This window comes from Triturus cristatus, chromosome 6 (genome assembly GCF_964204655.1).
Source record: "Triturus cristatus chromosome 6, aTriCri1.1, whole genome shotgun sequence".
NCBI lineage: Eukaryota > Metazoa > Chordata > Amphibia > Caudata > Salamandridae > Triturus > Triturus cristatus.
Window position 1 is genome coordinate 1243849510 of NC_140589.1, and position 27926 is coordinate 1243877435.

Consider the following 27926-nt stretch of genomic DNA (forward strand, 5'->3'; position numbering starts at 1 on the left):
GGGCCGAGACGGCATTGAAATCCCCTCCAAGCACAGCAGTACCTAGAGGGAAGGTTGCCAGCAGAGATGCAGCGTAAGATAAAGCCTGCGACAGTCCGGAGGGTGGCGCATAGAGCGACAGAAAGCTGATCGGCCTTCCCTCGAGTGTGCCGCAGATGGCAATCCCCGTTCTGTGAGGGTCATGGGTCGCCTGTGTAAGGACAAAGGGGAGGGAGCGGCGCAGCAGGATGGCGACCCGCGGGAGCCGCGGGAGAACCCAGAGTGCCACACCCGATCATACCCGTAGCGTGCCAGAAAGGGACATCTCTCACCGAGGAGGTGGGTTTCTTGAAGCATGAGCACATCGACCCTTGCGCGCTGGGCATATTTAAGGACTGCGGTGCGCTTGAGCCTATCCAACAGGCCATTCACATTCCAGGACAGGATGCGCAACTGGGCCTTGGGGGTTAGGCCATCCATGGAAGCAGTGGAAGCGAGTCGCGCTGGGGGTGGAACGACCAGGGGGGCGCCGAGAGGACACCGAACGGTGCGGGCACGCCGGAAGGGGACGGGGAGCATGCGATACCCAGGGGGAGGATGAATCCCACGCTGGGGGAAGCCAATGAAGGATGGCGGAGAGCGAGCGCCAGCGGAGCGCGTGCCAGTGTCTGTGTGGAGCCACGTGGTGGCACTCGCAGTGTGCTGCTGTGTGACCGGCCCAGTAAGAAGCAAACCCAACCTAAAAAGAACACCCTCCCAAGGAGGAACAACCAACTAACACCCACCCCGAACCCCCACCCCCCACCCTACACTTCAAGAAAGGAAGCATCTGTCGCCCTAACTTTAACTGACAACTATAAGGCCCCAAGCAGGAGCGCGGTCGGGTGTAAAGAGCGTGGTGGACCCCTCTTGAAGTACGGATGTAAGTGTTCTGTCCTAGGTTACTACAGAAGAGCGGGAGACCGCTGAGTCTGCTGCCCCCGCAGCGGGACCAGGTCGTCGACCCCCCCTGTCAATGCAGAGCATGAAGAAAAGTCACATGGCGGGTCTGCGGGAGAGGTCGGAAAGGTCTATATGCGTGTTGAGGGGGGTCGGAGATTGATCCGGCAGGGGCGATGGGCGGCGTTGAGAACCCCCAGCTGCATGAGAGGACGTCCCGGATGAGGCGGAGGAGTCTCTCGTTCCCTTCCCCGACAGACTCGCGGATCGTGTCCTAGCCGCCGCCGCGCCTCGGCGCCGCCGGGATTGCGTGCGCCTCCTGCGTCGTGGTCGCGGAAGCCTTGCTGCATCTTGGTCCTGAGGCAGTTTGACGGGCGACACCCGCCCGGGCTGGCGCAAAGGTCTTTCTTCGGTGAGCCAGGTCCATGCCACCCAGGGAGTGTCAAAAAATAGAGTCTTGCCCTGGAAAACAACGCGGAGGCGGGCCGGGAACTGAAGTTGGTAGCTGAGGCCCATGGAGTGTATCTTTTGTTTCACCTCCGTGTAAGAGCGGCGTTGTTCCTGGACCTCCCGGGTGTAATCCGGGAAGATCATGATGGTGTGGTTGTTAAAGGACAAGGGCTTTCACTCGCGCCTCCCGCAGAATAGCGTCCCTGTCCCTGAAGTTGAGGATCCGCAAAAGGAAGGGGCGCGGGGGGGCCCCCACCGGAGGTTTGGCCGCCAATGACCGGTGTGTTCTCTCCACCACGAACCAGGTTGACAAGCTGGCCGGCGGCATCCAAGATTTGATCCAAGCGTCCAGGAAGTCATCGGTTCGGCCAGACTCGACCCCCTCCGGAAAGCCCACCAGGTGAAGGTTGTTGCGGCGGGCTCGGTTTTCGGCGTCCTCTGCCCGCCGATGCAGCTCCTTGGAATGGGTCGTAAGCTCCCGGACTTGGTCTTGGAGCTGTCGGATGTCATCCTCCGCCGTCGAGATCCGCGACTCCGTCTCCGTGATGCGGGCCGTGTCGTTGCGGAGGTCCTGCCGCAAGAGTGTAACGTCCATCTTCACCTCCCCGACCATCCCCTCCAGGGACGTGCAGGAGGCGCTGATGGCCTGCAAGATGACGGCTAGGTCTTTGTTTGGAGTCGACGCCGCCTCTCCACCCGCACCCAGTGGGTCCAGGTTCGTAAATTGGTCGATTTTGGTTTGGTGGGACGTGGTCGCCGGCTTGGTGCCCCTGTCCTTGCCCATGGCGGCGTCTGGGGTGTATGCGCCGGCCCCTAAGCTTGGTACGGCGGACCGCCCGACGGTCACGCCCGTCAGTCAATTAGCCATCCGGTGCAGGGCCAAGGACCGAAGGGTTGGGGGGAGAGGAAGGATAGAGGCACGTCTGTCCCCCAGTGGGGGTAGACCAGGAGTCCGTTTGGTACGCCACTTCTCCGCTCCGATCCGGGCCGGGCCGCCCTCTCACCGCACAACGGCCGCCCTGCCGTGACCCACACTCGTAGTCGTCGCCAGTTGAGGCGTAGTCCCAGGTCCGCCGCACCCCTGTCGCCCGCGCTGGGCCTGCAGGCTCGTCACGTGCAGTGGGACCACCCCGCACTCGCCTCCGGTCCCGGACTGACAGCAGGACCTCTCCAAGGGTAGGGCCGGGACGTTACCGCCTGGCCGGCAGCAGAAATGGAGGCTCGCCGTCCGGTCAGGCTGGGCGAAATCCGGGGGAATGGGGCGCCCCTCTCGCCGGCGGCAACTCCCAGCCGGCGGTACAGGATGAGGATGGGCTCCACCGTCAGCAAGGCCAGACTCGAGCTCCCACGCCGGCCGCCTCTGCCTGTGCCCACAAAGCGCCTTCACCCCTCGCGTTGCGTCCACTCTCGGGACCATCAGGATGCCGCCGCCCGGCCTGTCGCCCGGACAGAGGTTCCCCCACCCGACACACGAGACAGGGTGGGGGAGACCAGGGGGGTCGTCGTCCCTCACCGGCGTGAGCCCCCAGCCGGCGGTGCAGAGGAGAAACGGGTGCCAGGCCCAGCAAGGCCAGATGCGGCCGCCCGCACAGGCCTGCGCCACTCGGTCCGGTCCGCCCGCGCCGCAGGGCCACAGCAGGTCCCGGGCCTCCGCCCCGTGCCAGCTCCGGGGGCGCACCACCAACCGTCACCCTCTCCAGTGCACTGGTGGTCCGTGGAGGACTGGGGTTCGCCCCCTCAGGATCCCGCGATGGGCGGCAGGCCGCCGCCGGCTACACGGCCTTCGCTCCTCCCAGGGCGCCGTGGGACTCGCGTAGCGCACAATACCGGCCCCAGAACCAGCCGGCTGCGTCCCTCTCGCCGGCGCGGCGAATGGGCACCAGATCTCAGCCTTGGGTGCAGGAAATCGCCTGGAAACAGCACCGAGTGTGGCGCAGCAGCCCCGCTGCGGATGGCGACCTTCGGATCGCTCCTAGGACAGCGATACACGGATGTAGGTCGGATGCGAAGGGTCAAGCATCAGGAGCCTCACATCGGTGCGGCCATCTTGGTTAGCGCCACCTAGCGCTCTCTCTGTTTCAGAAGTTTAATGTGCGCGTAAACCCAGACCCTGGAAATTTTCTCAGACCTGCCCCTGGGGAAGCACTGCCAGGCCTCAAGTGGCCGAAAATGGTTGCTTCCTGCTTTTGTTACTGGGGACCACCGGCGGATTCTGGGGGTGGGCGGAGGGGCAACGCCCATCTAATTAGAAGTGATTTGGATGGTAATTGTAAAAAGCAATTACCATCCTATTTAAATGATCCCAAAAACCTTTATCTGTCTAGGCCGTCCGTTCTCCAAAACAGACGTAAGGCAGTCAGCCAGGTTTAATTTAGACACGTGCTTGTGTGCATGTGTCTTTTGGAAGAATTAAAAGTTAAGTAGTATGGGGCTGACAAGCTGCCAGCCCGATTCTACAACAAAAGGGGGTCCTCTCGGACCGCCCACAAATGACGCTTAAAAGCATCACACTCTGAGGCAGCCCCGGGCGTGTATAGTATCAGCCCTGTACTCTCGGGCCTGCTTGTCTATCATCAGCTGCCTAACCATGCCTCCCTTTCTCATGTCGTCAGAGCATGATGACTTGGAAAGGGAGGGGTTGCAGCATTAGGAACTTGGCCTCCCATGTGCTCTAAACAGTTACACTGCGCATATTTCTGCGCCTTGTGCATTCTATTTAGAGCAATGCAGTACCAGCAGAGAGGCGATTTTAGGAGCTACTGCTGGGCCTCTTTGGAAGTGCTGTAGCTGTTGGAAAGCAGCGCCTCTGCCTATTGTGAAATTGGACTATAAGACAACTAGGGTGAGTGTTATCTCTCCTTTTGCTGTAGTGTCGGGTTCACTTTCCCTCTGTTTGACCCTTCTTCTCTTCCTTCTTTCTTTTCCCCGCTGTTCTTGGCCTGCCTCTCTCTCCTTTTCCAGCTATTTCCTCTCTTGAGACCTTCTCCTTCTATTAGCAACCTCTGTCTTCACCCAGCAATTAAGGGATATTACATTAAATGCTTGTGTTTTGATTACAGAAAGTTAGTACATGCATTTCGTGAGAGATTGTAAAATGTCTCAATCTCTTTTGTGTATATTGTGCCGATAGCTAAGAAAACTAATTGCCCAGCATTGCATATATTTTTTTTATGATGTTAAATTTCTAAAAAATCCGTGTTCGTCATTAATTTATTATACATTTGTGATTATTGCAATCCTTTCCATTAAATGCTTCAGCTGAAGTGTAATTCACAAAAGGGTCACCGAACACTCACTAATTCTAAGGTCTCTGTAATGGTTGCAGTATCCACTGTTCTGTTTTTCAAAATCCAACCACTTGACATTGCCGTTTAAAGTTCTTTGCCAACACGTGTTTCATCTGTTATTTAAATGTTAACATCATACTTCATCACGGCCTCAAGAATCTCCAAAATATCCATCTAATAAAGTCTGGTCAGGTCTCCAGAAAAAAGAATCCTCAATCAAGTATTTCAATATGTAGATGCAAGGACTTCGTGTACGTCATCATTGCATCGTAGTATCTTTGAGAGTATAGTGATCTCTGCTAGTCTCACGTCGGTGGCGTTCTGCCTGAAGTGTTAAAAAAAAGGAAAAATACACTTACCTCCTGTCTCCCACGTCGTCTCTCCTCCACGTCAGTCCAAAGTTGCAGAAAAGAAAGCACATCCAGGCTCCCCTAAGCCAATCACAACGCTGCAATGCAGTGTTGTGATTGGTCTGAGCGCCGTAGTTCAGTGCTCAGACGGGGACTGGGGGCCTGGGCATGTTCTCCACCCAGGCTGTAATGCAGGCTGGGTGGAGAACATGCTAAGTGCGCATGATGGCCGGCCAAAGCGCCATGCGTACTTCAGTGTGCCCACCACTCTTTCCCCTGCTCTGCGAGCAGAGCAGCCCGCCCGCCCGCCAAGCTGCTGCAGCAGGACACAAAAAATGTTAAAGTCAAGTTATTATTATTTGATTTTCGTTTTTCTTTCACTGCTTCAAAGCAGTGGGATGACGCTCCTCTGCCTTAGTGGAGGAACCGCCACTGCCAGCCTACTGGGGAAACTCCCAATGCCAGCTACGGCCAGTTCGTCCCTGTTCATCGTCCACGTGTGGCAATGGCAATCCTTCTTTAGGCAGGCATCAAATATAACTAGTAGGCAATAGCTAACAGTACTATTAAAATTCTTCTCTGGCCTGATGCAAAATGAGAATGACTCTTCTTCAAGCAATGGCTGGAGCAGGCTAACCTAAAGCCTCTATCCATGTATGTGTTGGTTATTGACTAGAGTTATGTTATACTACTAGGGTAGTGTGTGTCAGACCTAAAATGTCCTTTAGTTTCCTCGTGCTTGTTTTTTTTTTAATTGACCTTGCCTTGAGTTGTCTTCTTGCTCTTTATTCTCATACTGAAGTTGGATGTCTGTTTTTGTGGAAAGGTTTGATTCACAGCAATTAAATATATTTTCGTTCTGGTGTTATTGCTTGCTTTAGTTTTTCTGCTTGACTACTTCATCTTTCTAGTGTCATTCTAAGTTTTTTTGACATACACAAATGGTGTTGCAAGGTTGTCATAGATATTTTGTATAATTGTAAGGAGGAAGATAGAGTGGCCTATCAGTCGCTCCTTTCTGCTTTTCTGTCCATGCAGATACATGCATCCGGGGGGCAACTGCTATCAGCCCCCAGGCACCCTGCCTTTGCTCCTGCCAGTCTGTTAACCTGCCAACTTTTTAGCCACTTACCTCCTTTTGGGGAGTCTTTTTTGTCTTTCACCTGAGAGTGCTTGGAACCTGCTGGACATCTGTAAAAGTCTGTGTAAAATCATTGTTCGTTGTCTTACCTTTGCCTCAATAATTCTCTTTGGTGTGATCCTAGCAAAAACCAAATGAGCTACATCTCTCATTTTGGAGTTAGGTTGGGTTGCTGGAGCAGCGGAATACAGAAGTATATTGAGTGAACTAGAAAAGGCCCAAAACTATTTGCACTTGCAAATACTAAAGAGAAGTTGGCTGACTGCTCTGACATTGTGAGAATTTACGTAAAGATTTTAATAACTTCTGGCCCTTGTGTTTGTACAGTGCACTTACATGTAGACTGGACAAAGGACTAACTATGTGGGCACTTGTTAACATGTAACACACCTTAAACTAATACAACTGTTCAAAAAATGGCACAGTACCGTATCTCAGTCAACATCGCTAAATAGCTCAGTCTAACCGCCTACTTAAGGCATTATGCCCCGACTCTGTTTACATGAGCTGTACTGTCCCTGGATTGGAGTGGGACTAAATCAGTTGCCACCATTCCCTGTAGGCCACCTCTATGGTTTTAAAAGGCCCTGAGTGTGACCACTTTATTTTCCACCCTCAATGTACAAGGGCTGAACTCACCCATGAAGTGTGGGACACTACTTAAGTGGTCTGGCACTACTTAAGTGGGTCTGGCACTACTTAAGTGGGTCTGGCACTACTTAAGTGGGTCTTGCATTAGAAAGTGGACTTGCTACTGCTTAAAAAAATGCATTGTTTAGCAAATGATGCACTTAGGCTACTTTTTTATTGGTATGCCTCACAGCACCACACCATAGCTCATAAGAAGATGAGGTATAGCGATTTTGTTGAGATGGGGCCTACCCTTCACCTTACACGATAAAATGGTAGATAAAGAATTCAGATATTTGAGCCTTGACTTCACAGTCGGAACCGCAAGGCCTACTTACATTACTCTCTGTATATGGTCCCAACAACCATAAACATCAATTCTGTGATGACCTCTTTCTCCGGATCGCTGTGTTCTGTAAAGGATGGCAAACAATGTGAGGAGATCTGAATGTTGAGCTAAACCCTTCAGGTGATAGTTTTACTCCAGGAGACTCTGGATGTAATCTTCTCTCTCTCTCCCCAAAATGGAACTGTAGACTTATATCTATTAGGAGAGTCCAATATGAGGGAGACCAGGATTACACTTTATTCTCCAACGTTTATAGGACTTTTTCAAGGTTGGATTCTTTTCTACTCTGTAACAGGTTATCTCCCCAAGTTCTTGACACCTGTATTAGCGCTAAGGTCTTGTCAGATCACTCTGCAGTCAAAATGCTCTTAGGCCTGGCACTTCGATAGTGACCTGCACAAAAGCAATGGGTGATTAATGAAATCGCCTTTCGAGACGTAGAACTGCGGTAGTCAATTTGCATAATTATTATTAGTTTTTTTGCATGAAGTTTTTATTTTGGGAGGTATATTTTATACTCCTTTCCTATGCCCAATAGGAGCTTTGTATGGCCATTCAATGTGTGCAGCGAGGCTTAGCCATTTGGCCTGGCCTGGCCTACATGCAGTCCCAGTGCGTTGATCGTCCAACAGCCAGACCTTTCACTAAACCTTCCACACACTCCACCCTCACTCCTATGGGCTTTAGACTGAGCACAGTAGGAGGTGTCCTAACTTGTGCAGTTGAGGTTGGGTACATGCTGCATGGTTAGCCTCCAACACACACCAGCTGCATTGTGTAACTGATATGCCATTTTTGCGGGCAAGAGGCAAGGGACCTACACCAGTCTCTGTGCCATTGATATCACTACCTATACCCTTCAGCAGTATTCAGCACCTTTCTGAAAGAAAAAAAAAAGAAATGTGGATCCATATTTCGATCACATTTAAAAAAATATGTTCTTCTAATGCTCCCCTCCCTGAGCCACTTATTGTCCCTGAGGACCCCATCTCTGGGGCCAACAACACATTTTTATTTCAAGTAAATTGGGGGGAGGGGCTGTGTTTGACTGCCAAGCCAGATATTTATGAGGGGTACCCCTTCCCTTGTGGCCAAGAATGAATATTGCCTCTCATAAAACTAATGTGGCTGCTGAGTTCACTACACTGTATATGGAGATGTGCAAGTGACAATAATTTGAAGATGGTGCGTAAATTATCAGTTTAAGGTATAACTATGCATTTAGAATTTCTAATGCTTGCTTAGTTTTAGTTGGGTATGTATAGAAAGACCACATCAAATTTTCCTAATTAAGGTTTAACCTTTGTTTATTTCATTGAATTTCAGTGATTTGTTTTTAAATAAAAATGTATTTCAAATGTTAAGAGTTCAATGTTGTTAAGTGGAGTGTCGTACAGTACACTGTAGTGTCGTGGAGCAGAGAGTAGTGGCGTAGCATGCAGTGAAGTAAAGTTTTATAGAGTGGAGTGGCTTAACGTAACGTAGATTGGTGTGGAATGCAGTGGAGTTGCGTGTCACACACTGGAGTTATGTGTCTTAGACTGTTGGAAAGTTATAGAGTTTTGTACAGTGGAGTATAGGGGCACAGAGTGGAGTAGAGTGTTTGGAGTGTTAGAGAGTGGAGTTGCACAGAGGTGAGTAGAATATTGTAGAGTGGAGCAGTGTAGAGTGGAGTGTCATACAGTGGCTTAGGGTGGGTAAAGTATCGTGTAGTGGAGTCGAGTGGAGTAGCATAGCATGAATTGGAGTCAAGTGTCATACAGTGGAATATTATGTTGTAGAGTGGACTGGTGTAGCATACAGAGGAATAAGGGGTCAAAGAGTGCTGTGGCGTGTCATACAGGAAAGTGGACTAGTGTGTTGTACAGTGTCAGAAACTTTGTAGAATGGAGTGCCACAGAATGGGTTAGAGTTCTGTTGAGAAGTGTAGAGTGTGGTAGAGTGGAGTGGCATAGGGTGTCATCGGGTTGAGTTGCATAGAGTGGCCTAGAGTTGAGTGGGGTAGAGTAGTGTGTCATAGAGTAGAGTGCAGTAAAGTCAGTGGAGTAGCATAAAGGGAGTTGTGTAAAGTGGAGTACAGTGGCATAGAGTAAAGTAGAATGCTGTACACTCTCATAGACTTGAGTACAATACTCTACAGTTGAGTGCTATAGAGTGGAGTATTGGGGTAGAGTGGAAGGGCGTAGAGAGTCATTGAAGTAGCGTGTTGTGGCGTAGAATGGAGAGGAGTACAGTCAAATAGCGTATAGTGGAGTGACGTAGACTGGAGTGGCGTAGAGTGGAATGGCGTGTTCTAGGATAGAATGGAGTGCCGTAGACTGGAGTGGCCTAGAGTGGAGTGGCGTGGAAGGGAATATAGTGGAGTGGAGTACATTGGAATGGCATATAGTGGAGTGGCCTATAGTGACTTGGAGTGGCATAGAGTGGAGTGGTGTACACTGGAGTGGCTTGGAGTAGAGTTGAATACTGTAGAGTCGAGTGGTGCATAGTGGAATAGCGTAGAGTGGAGTGGCACAACCTGAAATACCTTACAGTAGAGTGACATAGCGTAAAGAGGAGTAGCCTAGTGTGAAGTGACGTGGAGTGGCTTAGAAAGAAGTGGTACACAGTGTAATACTGTAGAGTGGCGTACAGTGGAGTCACATACAGTCGAATAGAGTAAAGTGGAGTGGCGTAGACTGGAGTGGCATACTGTGGTATATCATGTCATAAAGTGGAGTGCTGTGGACTGTCTTTGAGTGGAGTGGAATAGAGTACAGTGGAGTGGTGTACACTAAAGTGGCATACAGTGGACTAGCGTAGAGTGGAGTGGTGTACAATAGAATACCAGAAAGTGGAGTGTGTTTAGTGGCATAGAGTGGAGTGGCATGTCTTAGAGTAGAGTCAAGTAGCTTGTCGCACAGTGGAATGGTGTAGAGTGCAATAGCATACAGTGGAGTGGCAAACAGTGGAACAGCGAGAAGTGGAGCCGAATAGCGTACAGTGGAGTGACATACAATGGAATTGCGTACAGTGGAATAGCGTACAGTGGAGTAGAGTGGAATTGCGTAGAGTGGAATAGTGTACAGAGTGACATAAAGTGGAGTCGCATAGATTTGAGTGGTGCAGTGAATTAGCATAAAGTAGAGTGGCATTCAGTGGAGTGGAACAGCATAGAGTGGAGTGGCATACAGTGGAATAGCGTAAAGTAGCGTAAAATGAAGTTGGGTACAGTGGAGTGGCATGTTGTACAGTATAGAGGATTGACATCTCATAGTGGTGTGTGTTGCAGTGTCTTAGAGTGGAGTGGTGTAGAATGAACTGGAATGTCTGAGATGTTGAATAGCGTGCAGTGGAGTGTCATGTCGTAGAGTGGTGTCACGTGTGGTGGATTGGAGTGTACTGTTGTAGAGTAAGTAGGCATTAGGTCTTCAAAGTTTCGTGGTGCTTGACCAAATGAGTGCAAAGTCTAAGGATTTGCCACACACTAGAAAAGGGTGCTCTAATATTGTTTTGAAATGGTGACCAAATTAATAAATACTGACACTCTTTGACCACTACAGGTCTTGATCATGGCTAAAATGTTATTCCTTTCTTGATGTCAATATATAGATCCCAACTCTGGCTTGACTTGGGCTTCTGATATATGTATTGCATAATGTTAAAAAGTATTGTTATAGTGCTTGTATCACAGCACAATTGTCCATGTATTTTTGGACTCAACATGATTCTTTACACTGTCTCTCATTATTCCCTCAGAGGGTGACTTTGCTCTATTGGGTTTTTAATTTCCTTGATGAAATCATGCCTGTTTGGCCTTTTGAGGTAACATACGCGCAACTTCTTGGATGTGTACCCATTTAAAATGAAAAAAACATGAACATTTGAAAAAATGGAAATAAGTGCACATCCTTGGTACACCTGCCTTGCAATGATGCAGTCGAATAATGGCCCATAACAGACCAAAACTTCTTTGCTAAAAAATCCCAGTCACTAACTATGTATTTTCTTCATGAGCACATAAAACGTCGTGCCTCCAGCTTGATTGCTACATGTTCCGATGACCCTCCGAGAATTGCAGAATTAACCTCAAACACTAACAGAAGATCTGCTGTGGACCCATTGAATTGCTCATTAATTCTTAGTGTTTTAAATTCAAGTGCCAGTGAAGGACAGCCCTGAAAGTGGCTGAAGCCTTCTCTGCTGGAACATATCCAGATTGGATAGTTTACTGGAGCATGATGACTGTTTCTCTCTCTTCCAGGACTCAGATATTTGGTTTTCGGCAAACTTGGTTAACACATGATTTTGAAATCTTCAGCTAAAGGGTCTTTTACAGTCTATCTGTTGCTTCGCTTGAAGGGCCATGCCAGTTGGGACCCTTTTATTACGGGTCGATTCAACTGTTCTTTTTTTATGTGATTTAACTTGTTTATATGTTTTAGATGTCCAAATATCCTGGCCACTTCAAGTAATGAGTCTTCTGAATGGTTGATCTGCAATTTGCACTTGACTCCTATTACAGAATCCCCTCTTAATCTGGACCTTTTGCTGAAGCAGATGCAACGAATGATATGTGATTATCCCAATGGTCGAGCCTAGTGGCAGCGCACATGCACTGCTCGCTCTGGGAGGGTGCTGAAGTAGAGTATGGAAGAGAAGCCGCGCCCACTCTCCTCCCATATTTTTCATTGGCTTGTGTCATTGTCTTTCGTAAATGCTGTCTTCGGATTCGTTAATAGGCTTGTTAGTCCCTCCTTAGTACGGCCTTGTCTTTATTTGTACACTCCCATGGCGACCGGTCCCCTTACTTCGGTTGTTACACGGGACCTGTTATTTAGTCTGTAAGTACTATTTACTTTATTGAGTTTCTCTTACTGCAGGCTGGACATGCGCTGCTTCAGCTGAAACCGCTTACGTTTTTTTAAGCAGCACGACCGCCCCTGTAACACGGGCGCCTGCTTTCAATCACTTTAACCCAGCATTATCTTGTGTCTGTTTCAACCCCACAAGTAAAATGGATTTAGAAATGATTAGCGAATTAAGTCATGGGAATTTCAGGTAGCACATAATCCTGTGGGCTGATAAACAATAGCTGTCTTCACATTTTCAATCACTATTCCTACTTTGGAGAAAGAGGGTCCAATTTATAATTTTGAGTACAGTATTTACTCTTTAGGGTGACACTGAAAACGTACTCCCGATTTAGACATGTCTGCCAGTATAGCATACATCTGTTAAAATTGGGAGGCTCCGTCATCACAGCTGTGTCTGTCAGTGTATCAAACGTTTGACATATGGTATCGTCCTAACGGCAGTACCGCCTGTCAAACCTTTAACATGTTTTTATATTTTCAAAAACACAAAGCAGGAAATACAAAAACTAATGACCCCCCACACCATTGGAGCTATCTCCAATGGTGTGGGAGTTATTTTGCAGTTGTCACTTCCCCCTTTTTTTTTTTACTAGCTTTTTCTGATGGCAAGGAGCAGTGAATTCTTGACTCGCCCACTCTATACCGAATAGGTGGTTGAATAGCCAAACTGCCAATGGCCCTTACTCTGTCAGGCCGTTGAGAAAGTATGTCAACGGTTAAGATGGCAAAGTGTCCTTCTCTGACATTTAAGATCCATCAATCAGTAAATCAGACAGACGGACCTTTAGTTTGGTAGACATGCAACTCGACAGCCTATCCTCTTTGCCAAAGTCTAAATATCTTATCTTGGTCAACCCAATAAAAACGCCCCTGCCAAAACCAGAAGAGTTGTGATTGTTAGTCAAAGTATACATTTCTAAAATCCCAGCCATTGCCTTATATGCCAGTGAGCCCAAACCCTTTCCAGATGAGATAAAGTCAGTGAGGTACCATCTCTATTCTGGAAGGCCTATTTTTGATAAAAACAAGCCACCCTGGTTGAGTGCCTTAGATTAGAGCTTGGCTTAACCTCAATGAGATATTGAGTGTTCCCTCAGGTGTCTTGTTATTTTTTCCACATGTTTTTGGCCTTATCTCCTATTCTAAATAATATTCTTTGGCAAAAAAAATCATGTGATGTTGATTTGAAAATACTAATTTTCTAAATTAATTTCTATTTCCATGGAGGCCTGTCTAAAGACCAAACTGGAGATTCTGATGAATACTTCTACCTGCAGCTTCCTCACCTTTGAATATTTCAGGTTCGAGACTGGATCCGCAAACTTTCTTACATAGCTCTCGGGTACCATGAGGGGGGCTCGTTCCATATCAACATTTCAAGTATAGTCTTGGTGATGTCCCTGAAGGAAAAAAGCCCCCGCGTCCCAACATCAGTTATTATTATTATTATTATTATTATTAATATTTATAAAGCGCGACAGCTACTTCCAACGGAAGTGTCCCGGCGCTAGCGTCCTACAAGCACAAGAGATAGAGCGAAGAGCGGCTTGCGCCAGTCTCTAAGGTAGTCTGAATAGCCAGGTCTTCAAAGCCTTTCTAAACGGGAGTTCCTTGTCAATCAGTCTAAGATCGTTAGGTAGAGTGTTCCATAACATAGCCGTTTTGTGTTCTCTGCAACTTTTGACGCAGGTCTGTAGCTTGTCTCCTCAACTTGAGTGAAGATATTTCTGCCCCAATAAAGTTGTTTGGTGCAGTGCTTCCTACATGTTCTCACCAAACAATTCAGTTTCAAACCCTGCCTCAGGTGTGATAGATAGATGTCCTTTACAGACCCATATGAAAATTGTCTGTTATGCCTTGGTTCAAGGCAGGACTCATCAACGTGGTCCTCTGCCACAAAATTAATTCAAAGACCATTATGGAGTGAGATGCAAAGCTTTTTTCAGGCCCACGCCGGGGAAGAACGTAGAGGACATCAGAAATCCAGGAATGGTGCTGGCTTCCCCCACAAGTAAGTAGAATCCAGGAGCCTTTCCTACTCACCCCAAGATAGAGAGTGGAAAAAGCTGGAGGTAGTGGCACAAAAAAGTATTCCCCGGAGGCAGCCTAGTACTGTGCTGTCTGAACGCAGCTTGTTTGTTGGGCTGCTACTTGCACGCTGTTTGGTATATGGCAGCGTTGGTAGTTCCTTTTAACTGAGCACAAGAAGAAGTCGAAGAAGCTTTGTTGCTCTTCGACTTCTCCCCCTCCGTCGGCCGATGCGACGAGGGATGCGGCAGATGCCCCTCCTGCGGCTCCGCCTGCGGAGCCCGAAGGGTCGGCTCCGAGTTTCCCTCCCTTCCCGGGACCCGAAACGACCCCTGCCCAGCTTCAAGCTTTTTACGAAGTGATGCATGCCATCTTTGGGCAGCCCGACTCTGCTGGTGCACCTTCGGGCCCCACCGACTCGGCTGTGGGCCCTAGGCTTTCGATGCCGGCGGCTCCGGCCTTGGCACCGCAGGGTTCCCTTGGATCCAGGCCTGGATTCGGATTGGCGCCCGTCGACCTCATAACACCTCCCCCGGCACCGAATCCACTCGCACCACGTCCACTGCCGACGCCAGTTGTGTCCCCAGCCGCTGTCGACTCCGGCCTCCACCCTGACGTGGACACAGAGCTGGGCTGGCGTTGATGGGTACTTTTGTTCCCTTGTTCAACCCTGGTGTGTTCAGGCCAGATTGGCAGCCAGAGGAGAGTGAAGAGGACTGGGAGACGTCTGGTGACCCTTTAACTAATCAGTTGGAGTACGACCCGGACTGGAGAGAGGAATGGTCTGGACAACTCCCTAGACCTTGGCATGTTGTCTCCTCCTACCGTGGCTACGGAGGAGGGAGCTTCTTACACAGTGGTGTTGCGTTGGGCGGCTGAGGCTCTCAATCTCGAGCTACCTACGGTGGCGGGCAGGACTAACCTCCAGACAGAGGTGCTTCAACCGGCAGCGAGCTCTTCGGAGCCCATGCTGCCGTTCAGTGAAGCCCTAACGGACATCCTTCTGGGCACCTGGTCCAGGCCCAGCACCGGGGCTCCTGTGGATAGGATGATAGCCCAGCTCCGGGCGACCCCACTTTCCTCTCCCAACACCCCACCCCTGAGAGCTTGGTGGTCCAAGCCTCCACGTCCAAAGGTGCATTTCCTACAGCATCACCTGATAGGGAATCCAAAAAGCGCAACCATCTTGGGAAGAAGTTTTCTTCCTCCAGCTTGGGACTGCGTTCAGTAAACACTGCATGTCTTTTGGGTGGTTACACCCACTCTGTGCAGGATGCAGTAGCCCAGGTGCTGCCCCAGTGCCCGGAGGAGGCCCTGGACATGTTCTCCTGTGCAGTCGCCGAGGGGAGAGATGCAGCTAAGTTTACTATACGCTGTGGACTTGACCCCACTGACTTGCTGGGCTGGATGATTTCAACGTTGGTAGCCCTTCGACGCTACGCCTGGCTGAGGTCGACTGGTTTTTCCGGGGATATCCAAGCTACCCTGATGGACATGCCCTTTGATGGCGTCACCTCTTCGGCAACAAAGTAGACAGTGCGCTACAGCGCTTTAAGGACTCTCGGGCTGTGGCCATGTCCTTGGGTCTCTCCACCACCCATCCTGCGCAGTCTGCTTTTCGCCCCTTTCAAGGCTATGGAAGGGGTGCCCCATCAAGCCCCACCCAGAGCCACAGGCTGGCGCAAACTGTCCAGCCCCTGCGCGACTGGGGACGTGGAAACCACCGTCGTGGGTCTGGGGGCCAGCGAGTGTGCCAGTCCACCATCGCCCCCTCTGCAGCAGCCTCCAAACCCTCCTGGTCAGACCTTTCTGGGCAACCAATCGCCAGTGGGCAGCAGGATTCGCCATCACCTCCCCCACTGGTGCACCATCACATTGGACACGTTGCTTTTGCAAATAGTCCGAAGGGGCTACTCCCTCCCCTTCAAGACTACCCTCCCAGCCATGCTTCCTCTGTACCATTGCATGTAGGAGGATCATCTGGCCCTTCTCCAACTGAAAGTTACGGCTCTCCTGGCCAAGGGAGGCGTTGAGCGAGTCCCTGCCCCGGAAGCAGGTCATGGTTGCTATTCCCACTACTTTCTGGTGCCCAAGAAGGACAAGGGCCTGCGTCCTATCATGGATCTCAGGAACCTCAAACACTTCCTCCCGAAGGAGAAGTACAAACTGTTGACGCTAGCTCAGGTTCTGTCTGCCCTCGACCATGGAGACTGGAAGGTAGTGTTGGACTTGCAGGACATTTATTTTAACATCCCCATCCTGCCGGCCCACCGGCGTTACCTGCGGTTCAAGGTAGGCCACAAGCACTTTCAGTATACCGTGCTCCCCTTTGCCGTTAACAGCACCCCTCGGGTGTTCACAAAAGTGATGGCAGTGGTCAAAGCTCATCTGCCCAGATCAGGGGTTCCAGTCTTCCCTTATCTCGACGACTGGCTGATGAAGGCGGGCTTGCCCCAGGCAGTCGTCTTCCACCTCCAGACTACAGCAAAGTCACATCTGATTTCCTCTCAGAAGCTCCTTTTCATCGGAGCGTTTCTCGACACGATGCAGTTTCGGGCTTATACTCCCGAGCAGCGAGTCCGGGATATTCGGGCTATGATTACGATCTTTCACCCTCTATCCCGGGTTTCGGTCAAAATGACCCTGTGGCTGCTGGGCCTCATGGCCTCCTGCATCCTGCTGGTAGATCATGCCAGGTGGCGTATGCAGGCTCTGCTGTGGGCACTGCATCAGAGGAATCTGTCCGATTGCGTTCAGATCTCTTAGGGCACTGCCTGACAATTGCAGTGGTGGCTAACAAACCAGGATGGGGTCAACTGCCGAGCTCTCTCCCTTCCTCAATCAGAGTTCCCAGTTGTGATGGATGCGTCACTTTTGGGGTGGGGCAGCCACATGAGAGAGGTGGAGATCAGAGGCCTCTGGTCTCCGCGTAGTCCGGGCTCCACATCAACCTTCTGGCGCAGCGGGCAATCCAGCTTGCACTAAAAGTCTTCCTTCCCTCTGTCCGGTGAAGAGTGGTGCAGGTGTTAACGGACAACACCACCGCCATGTGGTACTGCGACAAACAGGGCGGGGTGGGGTCGTGGACCCCATGTCAAGAGGCTCTCTGTCCTGGACATGGCTGGAACATCAGGGCCTATCTCCGGTGGTTCAACACCTGGTAGGTTCACTGAAGGCCAGGGTGGACGAACTCAGCCGCGGTGCATGATGGATCACGAATGGCGTCTTTACTCGAAGGTGGTGCAAGATCTCTTTCAGCAGTGGGGAGAGCCTTGGTTAGATCTATTCGCCACAGAAGAGAACGCGCATTGTCAGCAGTTCTGCATGTTGGTATTTCCAAGGCGGCACTCGCTAGGCGACACTTTTCGGCGAGAGTGGAGTTGCGGTCTTCTATACGCTTTTCCGCCTATACCACTTCTGCCCAGAGAGCTGAAGGAGATCAAGTGCGACCGGGCCCAAGTCATACTTGTGGTTCCGGATGGGGCATGAAGAGTCTGGTATCCCGAGCTGCTGTACATGGCCATCGATCCTCCGATCAGACTGCCTCTTCGGGAGTATCTTCTGTTGCTGCAGCAGGGGGTGGTTCTCCAGCCGAACCTGTCCAGTCTCCACCTCCTTGAATGGAGATTGAGCAGCGGCAGTTGACGGCTTTTGACCTGCTTCCGGAAGTCTGTGATGTTATCTTGGCAGCCAGATGTCCCTCCACTAAGACGGTTTATGCCTGTAGATGGAACAAATTTGTGGCATGGTGCGCAGCAAAGGCTATGGATCCCCTTTCTGAGGTTCTCTTGTTCCTTCTTTCCTTGGCCCAGCAGGGTTCTGCTCTGGCGCTCTTAAGGGCTACCTCTCGGTCATTTCAGCTTTTCTTAGGCTTCCTAATCAGCCTTCTCTTTTCAAGTCCCCTGTTGTAAATCGCTTTCTTAAGGGCATTACTCATCTTTTTCCTCCTGTTCCCTTCGTAGTGCCTCAGTAGGACTTGAACTTGGTTCTTACTTACCTTATGTGCGCTCCTTTTGAGCCACTTCATAACTGTCCTCTCAGACTTTTTACTTTAACCTCTTGCGTGCCCCGCCCTTTCCCCGCCCTGTGCCGGGCTTTCTATTAGCGGGCGGAGTTCATGACGAGATGGTCTCGTCATGGGCACAGCGCAACCGCGGCCCATGACGAGACCATCTCGTCATGGGCACTGAAGGGGTTAAAGACTGCCTTTCTGGTTGCCATCACTTCTGCTCGCAGGGTGAGTGAGCTCCAGGATCTCTCTTCAAAACCTCCTTTTCTGGCGATTCATCCGGCCAAGGTCGTCCTAAGAACCAGACCTTCCTTTCTTCCTAAGGTGGTTACTTCTTTCCATATAGGTCAAACCATCACTTTGCCCACCTTCTTTCTGCCTCCGCATCCTTCTAAGGAGCAAGAGAGGCTCCAGCGTCGGGATCAAAAACGTGCGCTTTCTTTTTTTATTTGGAGCGCACCAAGCAATTCCGGGTGGATGACCAGCTCTTTGTCGGCTACGTGGGCGCCAAAAAAGTTCGGGCCATGTACAAATGGACCATCTCTAGGTGGGTCGTTTTGTGCATCAAAGCCTGCTATTCTTTGGCAAAGAAGGAGCCTCCAGTGGGACTGCGCTCCTATTCCACCAGGGCGACGGCAGCTACTACTGCTTTGGGATGGGACGTGGTGTTCCCCTCAATGACATCTGTCAGGCAGCTACGTGGACGTCTCTGCACACTTTTACAAAGCACTACTGCCTGGACAGCCATATCCGGAGGGACGGCTTCTTTGGCCGTTCGGTTTTACAGGACTTTCTGCTGTGAACTTGGTTCGCAGACCCACTTCGGGGGTTAGTATTGCTGCGGTTTCTATTCTAAGGTAAGGAATCTATAACTAATTCTCTCTTTCAGATGAAGAAGTTACTTACCTTCGGTAACTTGTTCTTTTGTGCCACACTGTTATTTTTTAAACAGGCTGCACGTGTTTTGTTATTCAGCTCATCTGCTGGGTTTCAGTCTGAAATTTCGTACAAGGTCAAACAACATTGTGCTCTGTTTTTCTCTGTAGTTGGACACTAATACCTAGACATAATAGAGGAATCCAGCTGCTGTTTTCGAAAAAGGCTATTCTGATCATGTTAGTCAAGGCTTGTCTTTCTGAAACTAGAGAGGAGAGATGCTGGCAGAGAAACGGTCCTGAGACGAGTGAGCTGCACGTCTGAGATGTAGACCAAGTGATTATGATTGTCAGATATGGGGTGTGGCACTAAATCCAGAGATCTCGAATATATCACTGTGCTCCCATAGTGAGGGTAGGCTTAGGCAGATTTGTCATTCGCTATGACTTTTCATTGTGTCCAGTTTTTTAATCATGCTAATTACATTGCTGATTTGCATATATTTTTAATTGCAGCACAATTGCTTTATGATAGAGCATGATAGTTTCATTAAATATTGTAAGCTTTCTTCGTGTCCCTTTTCTGTTTATTGTGGACCTGTATGAGTGAGAGAACGAAAGGTGATGACCTGTTACCACGACCCCTGAGAGGGTTCCGAGTGTTGTGTTCTGGGGTGCTTACTTACCTGTCACTCGGGAAGGTTCAGAGGGCAGGTAAAGCACTATGGGTTAGTCAGGATTTGGGCCCATAGGTACTGAGTTGGTATGGCGACTAAGTCCCTACATACTTTATGTTCTATGATCCCAGGCATAGTTCTGTTCTATACAGAATCCCTGCAAAATACCATCTTTGATGCAATTTTAACCTCGCGATACCAAAGGTTATCGGCTTCTTCATTGTTCGGAACAGCCTGTGCTAAAAAAGGTGCTGTGGATGTTAAGCTGCCAGAAAAGGTTGTTACAGACACAATTGTACTACAGGTGTGGCAAAATTACCACTCCAATAACTGTTCCATGGGCTTTAAAATGAAGTCAAAACCAAATGGCTTTTCCAGTCTTTGCATTGTGAGGGTAATCCTCTACTGGATAATTCACTGGTTACCACTTACCTTCTTCTCAGTCTGCTATGTATATGAGATGATTTTGGAGTATATAGTTTTGCCCGCTGTGCTCTCTTCCACCGGGGGTAATTGAGTTATAGACATCTCATGTTGTACAGCCCAGGAACTAGGCATTATAATTTGAATGTGCTAAATAACATAATGCATCATAACACAAACTATTTTCTATGGGCAGTTAGAGGGTGGTCTTTAAGAAGACAAATTATTTTTGTCAGTGTTCTATGCACAATCTCATGGCACCCTTTCATCACCATCTGATTCTCCTGGGGGTTGTGCCCACTTTGACGCTACATTGATAAGGAAATTTATCATTAGATGGACTTGGTTTGTGTGCTTCTCATTTAGTTTCGAATAGTTTATTTCAGTCAAATAGACCATAACAGTGTGTTTACAATAATTATACAATGCATTAAAACAATCATTATAAAAATACAGCTTCAAATATCCGGCGAGGTCTTCATTACAACTACAATTGATGGAGTATCCGAAAAGTGATATACATAATATGTACTACCCTACCCTATTAAAATATAGTAAAAAATATACAACATTCAAAATTTGACAGAATATACAGTCTTTTAACCCAGTGGAGTCCTTGATTACATATAACATTGCCCACAACCATCAATGGGACCTCGCGCCTTCCACTGCCCAGGGACAACCTACAAAGTAAGTATAACCCCTGTAATAAAGTGCCTAAAGTTAGTGTTCACTACTCCCTCAGGCTTAAAATCGACTACAAACCTGTTGGAAACAGGGTTAACTTTTATAAATTAGATTAAAATGGGGCATGTCCCATATAAAAGAAAGTATTGGCTTAAGTCCTTGGGTTGGTTTCCAGAAGCGACTTAAGCGCACACCACGTAGAAATTAAAAAGCGCAACACTGCAAATAAAATTGGCATTTGGGTATTATATTTCAGGAGCCTGAATACATCTACGCAATGCTAGGGACCCTAAATTTATGCTTTTAATTTTACGAAATTTAATGAAAACCTTTGCAAAATTTAATTTTCAGAATGAAATGAGGTCTGCTGGTATCTCACATAGCTTTTTATTCACAATAGCGTGCAAATGTCACATGAGGTATCTGCAAGAGACTAGCTCAAGCAAGAAAGTCTCTAGGCTACACTTTTCTGTTCGAACAAGACTTCAAAGGTCATAAAAAAGGCAAAAATGTGCCCAAGTCTACATATCACTTAACCATGTGTAATCAAACTCATTCTAAAAAGTTTTTTTTATTCGTTCTTAATAAAAGTACCCATGACATACTTAATTACGTCTGTTATTTGTCATCAGTATGTCAAGTACATGATATATTGTTTGATCAGTTGAGGTTGTAAGTTGTAAACCTACTGCAAATGTGTTTTTTTTTTTTTTTTACCCTTTGCAAATTGGTCTCTGTTATTTCTTCAACATTCTTCTGTTTTTTTGCAGTGCTGAAAATTGAAGGTTTGTTCACTGAGGACGGTTGCCGATATCTCGCTGTGCAGTTTCACCTCGAATGTGCATACACATTTTTGTATTACTACAATTATAAACAAGCAAAAGACCATTTCAGTGCAGCCAAAGAGATTACAACCCTCCACGTTGAAATGACTGGTGAGTCCTTTTTTGTCTAGCTGCAAAATACCTAATATCGATTACAGTTGGCGTTTTGTGATTTTCATACATAGTATCTTGCTAAACTGTTTTAAAATGCTGTCTTTGCGTTCATAATGTAACACTGTATATTTTTCTTTCATCTCTGAATTTGAGAGTGGAGAGTTCTTAAGGAAGTAGTTTTTTTCTAATTTTCAGGCGAATCTTGCTACAGCTACAATTTGCAAGTAATTACTCCTCAGTGGAGCACATTTTACTTTTATCCTCTATTCTTACGCTTAGACCCTTTAAATGTAATCCTTCTTGTAACCTCGGTTTACTCGTTTGGAAGATTCCCAGGAAAGGAAGAGCAGCCATCACTTCTATATGTAGAGTCCGAATGCTAGACTGGCTTTTTCTGAACCTTATACATATAGACATTTTTGTTGTTCCAAAGATATTTTTACAACTATTCCTAGTTGCTGTTATAGTTTTTGTTTGCAGGATCGACTGCAGGAAATTGAACCTTACAAGCACCTTGACAAATTCTGGTTACCATCCCAAAACTTGAATGAGTAGTGATAGTGATTGCACTGGAGCTGTTGTGCAATTAAGGTATTTTCAGTCCTCCTCTTGAGAAATTCACCAGTTATAGTTACAATCAAGTAACTAGAACTCGCGCCCCAAACAAAATTTGCATTGTAAATTTTGCGGTGATATTATCAATGATGTCATAGAAAATGTCATGAGTGATGTGTTAATGGGCCTAACGCCGATGGAGTGAGCAGCACTGCTCCGGAGCTCCCGTCGGCCGGCCGCCATCCGCAGTCATCCTGAAGCCCTACACCTCGCACAGCAACCTCACATTAGCCTGGACTAAAGGGATGCACAGGAGGTAACACAAACCTCTCCCCGCGACCTGGTACTGCCGAAATCGAGCGCGAAGGACGTGCCCGGGAAAAATAAGATGGCGGCGCCCAGCGGGCGCTGACAAGCCCGGCTTGCGCGGAGAAAGCCAGCGCGGACTACAGGGGCCAGAAACCTCGCACAGCAACCCCACAATAGCCTGGACTGAGGGGATGCACAGGAGGTAACACAAACCTCTCCCCGCGACCTGAAACTGCCGAAATTGAGCGCGAAGGACGCGCCCGGGAAAAACACAAGATGGCGGCGCCCAGCGGGCACTGACAAGCCCAGCTGGCGCGGACGACCCGGGCAGTGGACTGCTGTGTCCCCAAATTGGCCCCACACCAGCCACAGGGCCCCAATTGAGAGTGCGAGCAGCGAGAGAGCGCACGCAATATCTGTGGCGCCTGGACCTGCACAAGATGGCGGCGCGCCGGTACGAAGGCGCCGGAAGAGCAGCCGTGGAGCAGCTGGGACCCTGTAAAGCTTCTTTCCTGCACCCCGACTGAGCGCTACCCTGCACAGGGCCTGGCAGCCCAAGAAGTAAGGTGGATGGGGGAAAGCTGCTAACTAGCGGGCGCAGTGAACGCACCCAGGGGCACAGCAGGGAAGGAGGCGCCCAGCGAGAGCTGGGGTACCCGAAAAGAGAGTAGAACACCATCCCAGCACTGTGACTGGAGGACCGCTTCAGCCCCGCACCAAGCATAATGCACTGATTGGCAGGACCCCCCAAGAGCTAGTGGAGGGGGAGTGAACGAGCCGCCTGAGGCGGCCAGGCCTAGGCAAAATGGCAAAATGGCGGTGCACTGGGACTGAGACCTGTAATGCTTCCCCCCCGGTCCTCCAGGCATGAACCAGCACAGGACCTTGGGGCCTCTGCGGCGGAGTTGGCGGAGGACAGAGGGACATCCCGCCCAGGAGGGGAGACTGAGATAGGTCCAGGGGACCTCTCGGGGAATCCGCGGAACGCAACAGCTGCCACGCGGCCCGATCCCCAGCCGCTTGGGCGAATACTGGAAGCAGCGCCCCTAACGATGAGGAGACAAGGAAACTGAGCTGCGAATGTACCCCACACAAGCCAGAAGACATGTGCACACTGAGCAGAGGGGCTTAGAGACCCCGAGGAACACTGACCTGAACCCTGTGGAGACTGCCGCACTAGGAGTAGACCCATGGACAGAAACCAGATTGTGGTCCGCGAGGGAGGCGGACATCGTCCCATAAGCACACGCAGTGCCCAGACCATTGGGGGGAGAGAGGACGCCATGGGGAAGCCCCTGAAACGTAAAGACAAGGAGGAACCCACGGGGAGCGGACCCATAGACAAGGCTGAGAAGTCTGCAACAGGGACAGAACGCCCTGCAGACCCTATGCTACAGGACATACTCTAAGCCATCACTACCTCCAGCGAACGCCTAGAAGGGAAAATTGAATCTCTCAGCCTGGACATGGAATTGCGCCGGACGGACCACAAGAAGCTAATGGACCGGGGCGCAACAAATGATCGCGCATTAGCCGAAGTTGTCCCAGCGATCGCAGACATGCAACACCGAATGGATGCGCTGGAAACCATAGTGCGGACGCTGGAGGACAGGGCGGAGGATGCCGAAAATCGCTTGCGCAGAAGCAACCTCAGAATTGTGGGTCTGCCGGAGAAATTTGAGGGCCGCAACATGGCGGACTACCTCGAGAACTGGCTCAGAGAGGAAGTGGCGCCAACCGGCCTGTCGAATTTCTTCACCCTGGAAAGAGCGCACAGAGTCCCTGCCAAGCCGCCTATACCAGGTGTGCCGCCACGAGTGGTAATAGCAAAACTACTCCACGACAAGGACAGGGATCACATTCTAACTCTGGCGCGGCTCAAAGGCGACCTCCAAGTGCACAATTCGGTAGTACGCATTTACCCAGATTTCTCCAACGAAGTACAGCGCCGATCGTACCAGGATGTGAAACAGAGGCTGCACCAACTGAACTACAATTATATGACACAGTACCCGGCCACGCTACGGGTTACCATGACAGAGGGTCCAGAATTTTTCAGAACTCCGCAGGAGGCGTCCCAATGGATAGACAGACAAGGAGGAGCAGAGCAACCACAGAATCAGCTGAAGGGACGGAGGCGAGGACTTCGACCATGCAACCGGGAAAAAAGGAAAGAGACCATGGCACCCTCGCAGGAGGAGGCACAGCTAGAATGGCAGAATGCGATGCAGGTGGTGGCCTTGATCAGCGGCGGAACTGAGAATCCGGTCAGCCTGAGAGCGGCGAAGAACTGGCAGACACGGGCACGGAGAACAGGTCCGGCGACTCTGACGCGCAGAGCCTAATACTGCCAAACGTTACCCTGCATATAGCGGACGGCATCATCTAGAGGCGGGGAGTGAAAGACGGCGCTGACTACAACCAAACTGCCATGAGACACTTCTGCTTCGCCATTAAGGTACAGGGGTAGAAGGGGACGCACAGCTGAGGGACGGTTCACTGAGGAATCAGTGAGTGATGGTGGCCGCAGAGGCTGGGAGAGCACCGGTGAGGGACCACCCCCGGAGACTGACCGATCGAACTGCAAGCAGTCACGTCTAGACTTTTCGCACTGGTTTGGATGGGGAAGGGTTTTCCTACTTATCCTGGGGAGCGAGAGTTGGGGAACATGTTCACTGTTGACAAAGGGGGGAAACCTTGAGTTGCACTGTATAACGAATTATATGATAGGGAAAATGGAGGGTGAGAGGAGGGCATTGCTCGGCCTGGATAGCGGGCGATCCACCGACTCCACAGTCAATGCCTGATAAACTACACTATAAATGTTTGACGTGGAGCATTAGAGGAATGCACACAATGTCAAAGCGCCACAAGGTACTATCTTACATCAAGAGACGGGGAGCCCAGATAGCTTTCCTGCAGGAAACGCACTTAACACAGAAGGAAGGGCAGGCACTACACAAAAGATGGAGGGGGCAGCTCTACTACACCACCTATTCGGCATACGTGAGAGGGGCGTTAATATGGGTCAAAACGGGGGTGCCGTTCCAGCTGCTCAACTCGGTAGTGGACCCGGACGGTTGATATGTGGCAGTAAGAGGGAGACTGGAGTGTCGAGAGATTAGCTTACTTAGCATCTATGCCCTTAACGTGGACCAACCTGCCTTCTTCACGACACTGAGCCACAAACGAGCACATTACCTGGCAGGGACGGTTATGGCAGGGGGTGACTTTAATAGTGTGGATGATGCATTGCTAGACAGGTCCCACCCCCCATTGCAAAACTCCCAGGCAACGCGCGCTTCCCAAGCATTCACCGCATGGAGACAGAGTTGGGGATTGTTCGACACATGGCGCACCCTGAACCCACAAGGAAGGGACTACTCCTACTTCTCAGTGATCCATGAAGTGCACATGCTCCTACACCCCCTTCTTAGCTCAGTAGACGTCCAACCCCTTGTTACGGTCGTGGAATAACTCATGTGCACCATTTCGGACCACAACCCACTGATCTTGTCTCTGAGATGGGGCACCTGCCAACAGTGATTCCCACGTGGCGGCTCCGCCCGGACACTCTGGAAGACCAGTTCTTCAGGGAGGAGATCAGAGACGAAATACCTTGCTACTTCCAATCCAATGCGGGCACGGCTGTGTCGCGGAATGTGGAGTGGGACACGTTCAAGGTAGTCCTGAGAGGCCAGTGCATAACATGGGCCACGGGGGTAAGGCGCGTCATTATGCGAGAAGTGGAGGAGGCGGATACGGCACTAAGAGAGATAGAACGCAGGAGGTCGGGATACCCGGAATTGCATACGGCACTCCTAGACGCTAAAGAGGAAGTGGCGAAGCAAACGGAGAGGCTTAGGAGCTTCGATTACAAGAAGTACTTAGAGCGCACCCACGCTGAAAGGGACAGATCGGGCTGGCTCCTGGCGTGGCTGACAAACCCGACAGCCAGGGGTACTCCTTTAGTGGAGATGGAGGACAAAGAGGGGACCAGACACTTTAAGCCAGATAAGATCAATGAGATCTTTGTGCGCTACTTTACTAGCCTTACACGAAGACATGCATATGCTAGCCGGCAGACACCGGGGACTATCTCGCTGACCTACCACTAACAGCTTTCAACCCCGAGGTGGCGAAATTATTAGGGGCTGACATTACACAGCTGGAGATACAGGTCGCTATCAGGGGCATGGCAAGATCAAAACTCCGGGCACAGATGGCTTACCGGCCAAATGTTACGCAACATGCGCAGGCGAGCTGACCCCCCAATTGGCTACAATGTACCAAGGGGCCCGAAAATTAGGAGAGCTGTCTGAGAGCGCCAGGAAAGCCCTTATAATCCCCATACCTAAGCCTGGGAAGGAACCTCATGATTACACGGCCTACAGGCCACTGTCCATGCTGAATATGGATTACAAAATCCTAAGTGAAGTCCTAGCGACGCGCCTCTTGCCACACATGCCCCTATTGGTGCACGCAGATCAGGCGGGATTCATACCAGGGGGGAACACAGTCATAAACATCTGTCGGCTCCTGGCAGTAATGGACTCGGATGGGTATGACAAACAAGAGGCGGCAGTATTCGCAGTAGACATCGAAAAAGCATTCGATAGCCTGGAGTGGCAATATTTATACGAGGTCTTAACCAGGATGGGGCTGGGTGGCGGATTCCTGCAATGGGTGCGGCTCGTGTACACGTCCCCTACGGCCCGCATCCGCACTAGGAGGGTTATCTCACCAGACTGACGGTGGAGAGGGGCACAAGGCAGGGATGCTCCCTCTCCCCGCTCCTGTTTACCCTGGCCATGCAACCGCTGGCGAGCAGGGCCAGGAGTGGCCAGGACGACAGGGGCTTGGAGACGACGATAGGGCAGCACTATATCGCATCATACGCGGATGACCTCCTGATATTCTTGTGCAACATGGCTGAGGAGTTGCAGAGCGCGCGCAGCATGCTGGCTCGGTTCGGCACTATGTCTGGTCTCAGGGTCAATTGGCAAAAATCCAGCCTATACCCATTGGCGTCAGATACCCCCCCACCGCTTACACTAGAACAACTGCGCCTGGAGCCCGACTGCTTGCAGTACCTGGGAGGTAAAATATATCACGGTGCAGCAGATCTGTTGGAAGGTAACGTAGGAAGGGCTATGAGGGCGGCAAAAACAGCAATGGACTTCTGGGGAACGCTCCTGCTATCTGTGGCTGGAAGGGTGGCAGTCCTGAAAATGGTAACACTGCCACGCTTACTATACTATTTCGGAATACTGCCGGTGTGGATTCCGCGAGCAATGTTCAGGGAGCTAGACTCCAAGATTATATTGTTTATCTGGGGTGCAGGCAGACGAAGGGTGGCATTGACAATGTTGAGACGCCCCACAGCAGAAGGTGGACTAGCGGTGCCGGACCTTGAGGCATACTACCTGGCAGCACAACTATAC

At 50.0% G+C, this 27926-nt stretch overlaps 1 protein-coding gene across 1 annotated transcript in view; it reads left to right on the forward strand.

Annotated features, from left to right (window-relative positions):
• TTC27 (tetratricopeptide repeat domain 27) overlaps window positions 1–27926 on the forward strand; it is a 1631130-nt gene that overhangs the window by 630507 nt on the left and 972697 nt on the right. The window contains exon 6 of the mRNA XM_085612184.1: window positions 21451–21615. Coding sequence (XP_085468310.1) covers window positions 21451–21615 — 165 coding nt within the window. The remainder of the gene's footprint in view (window positions 1–21450; window positions 21616–27926) is intronic.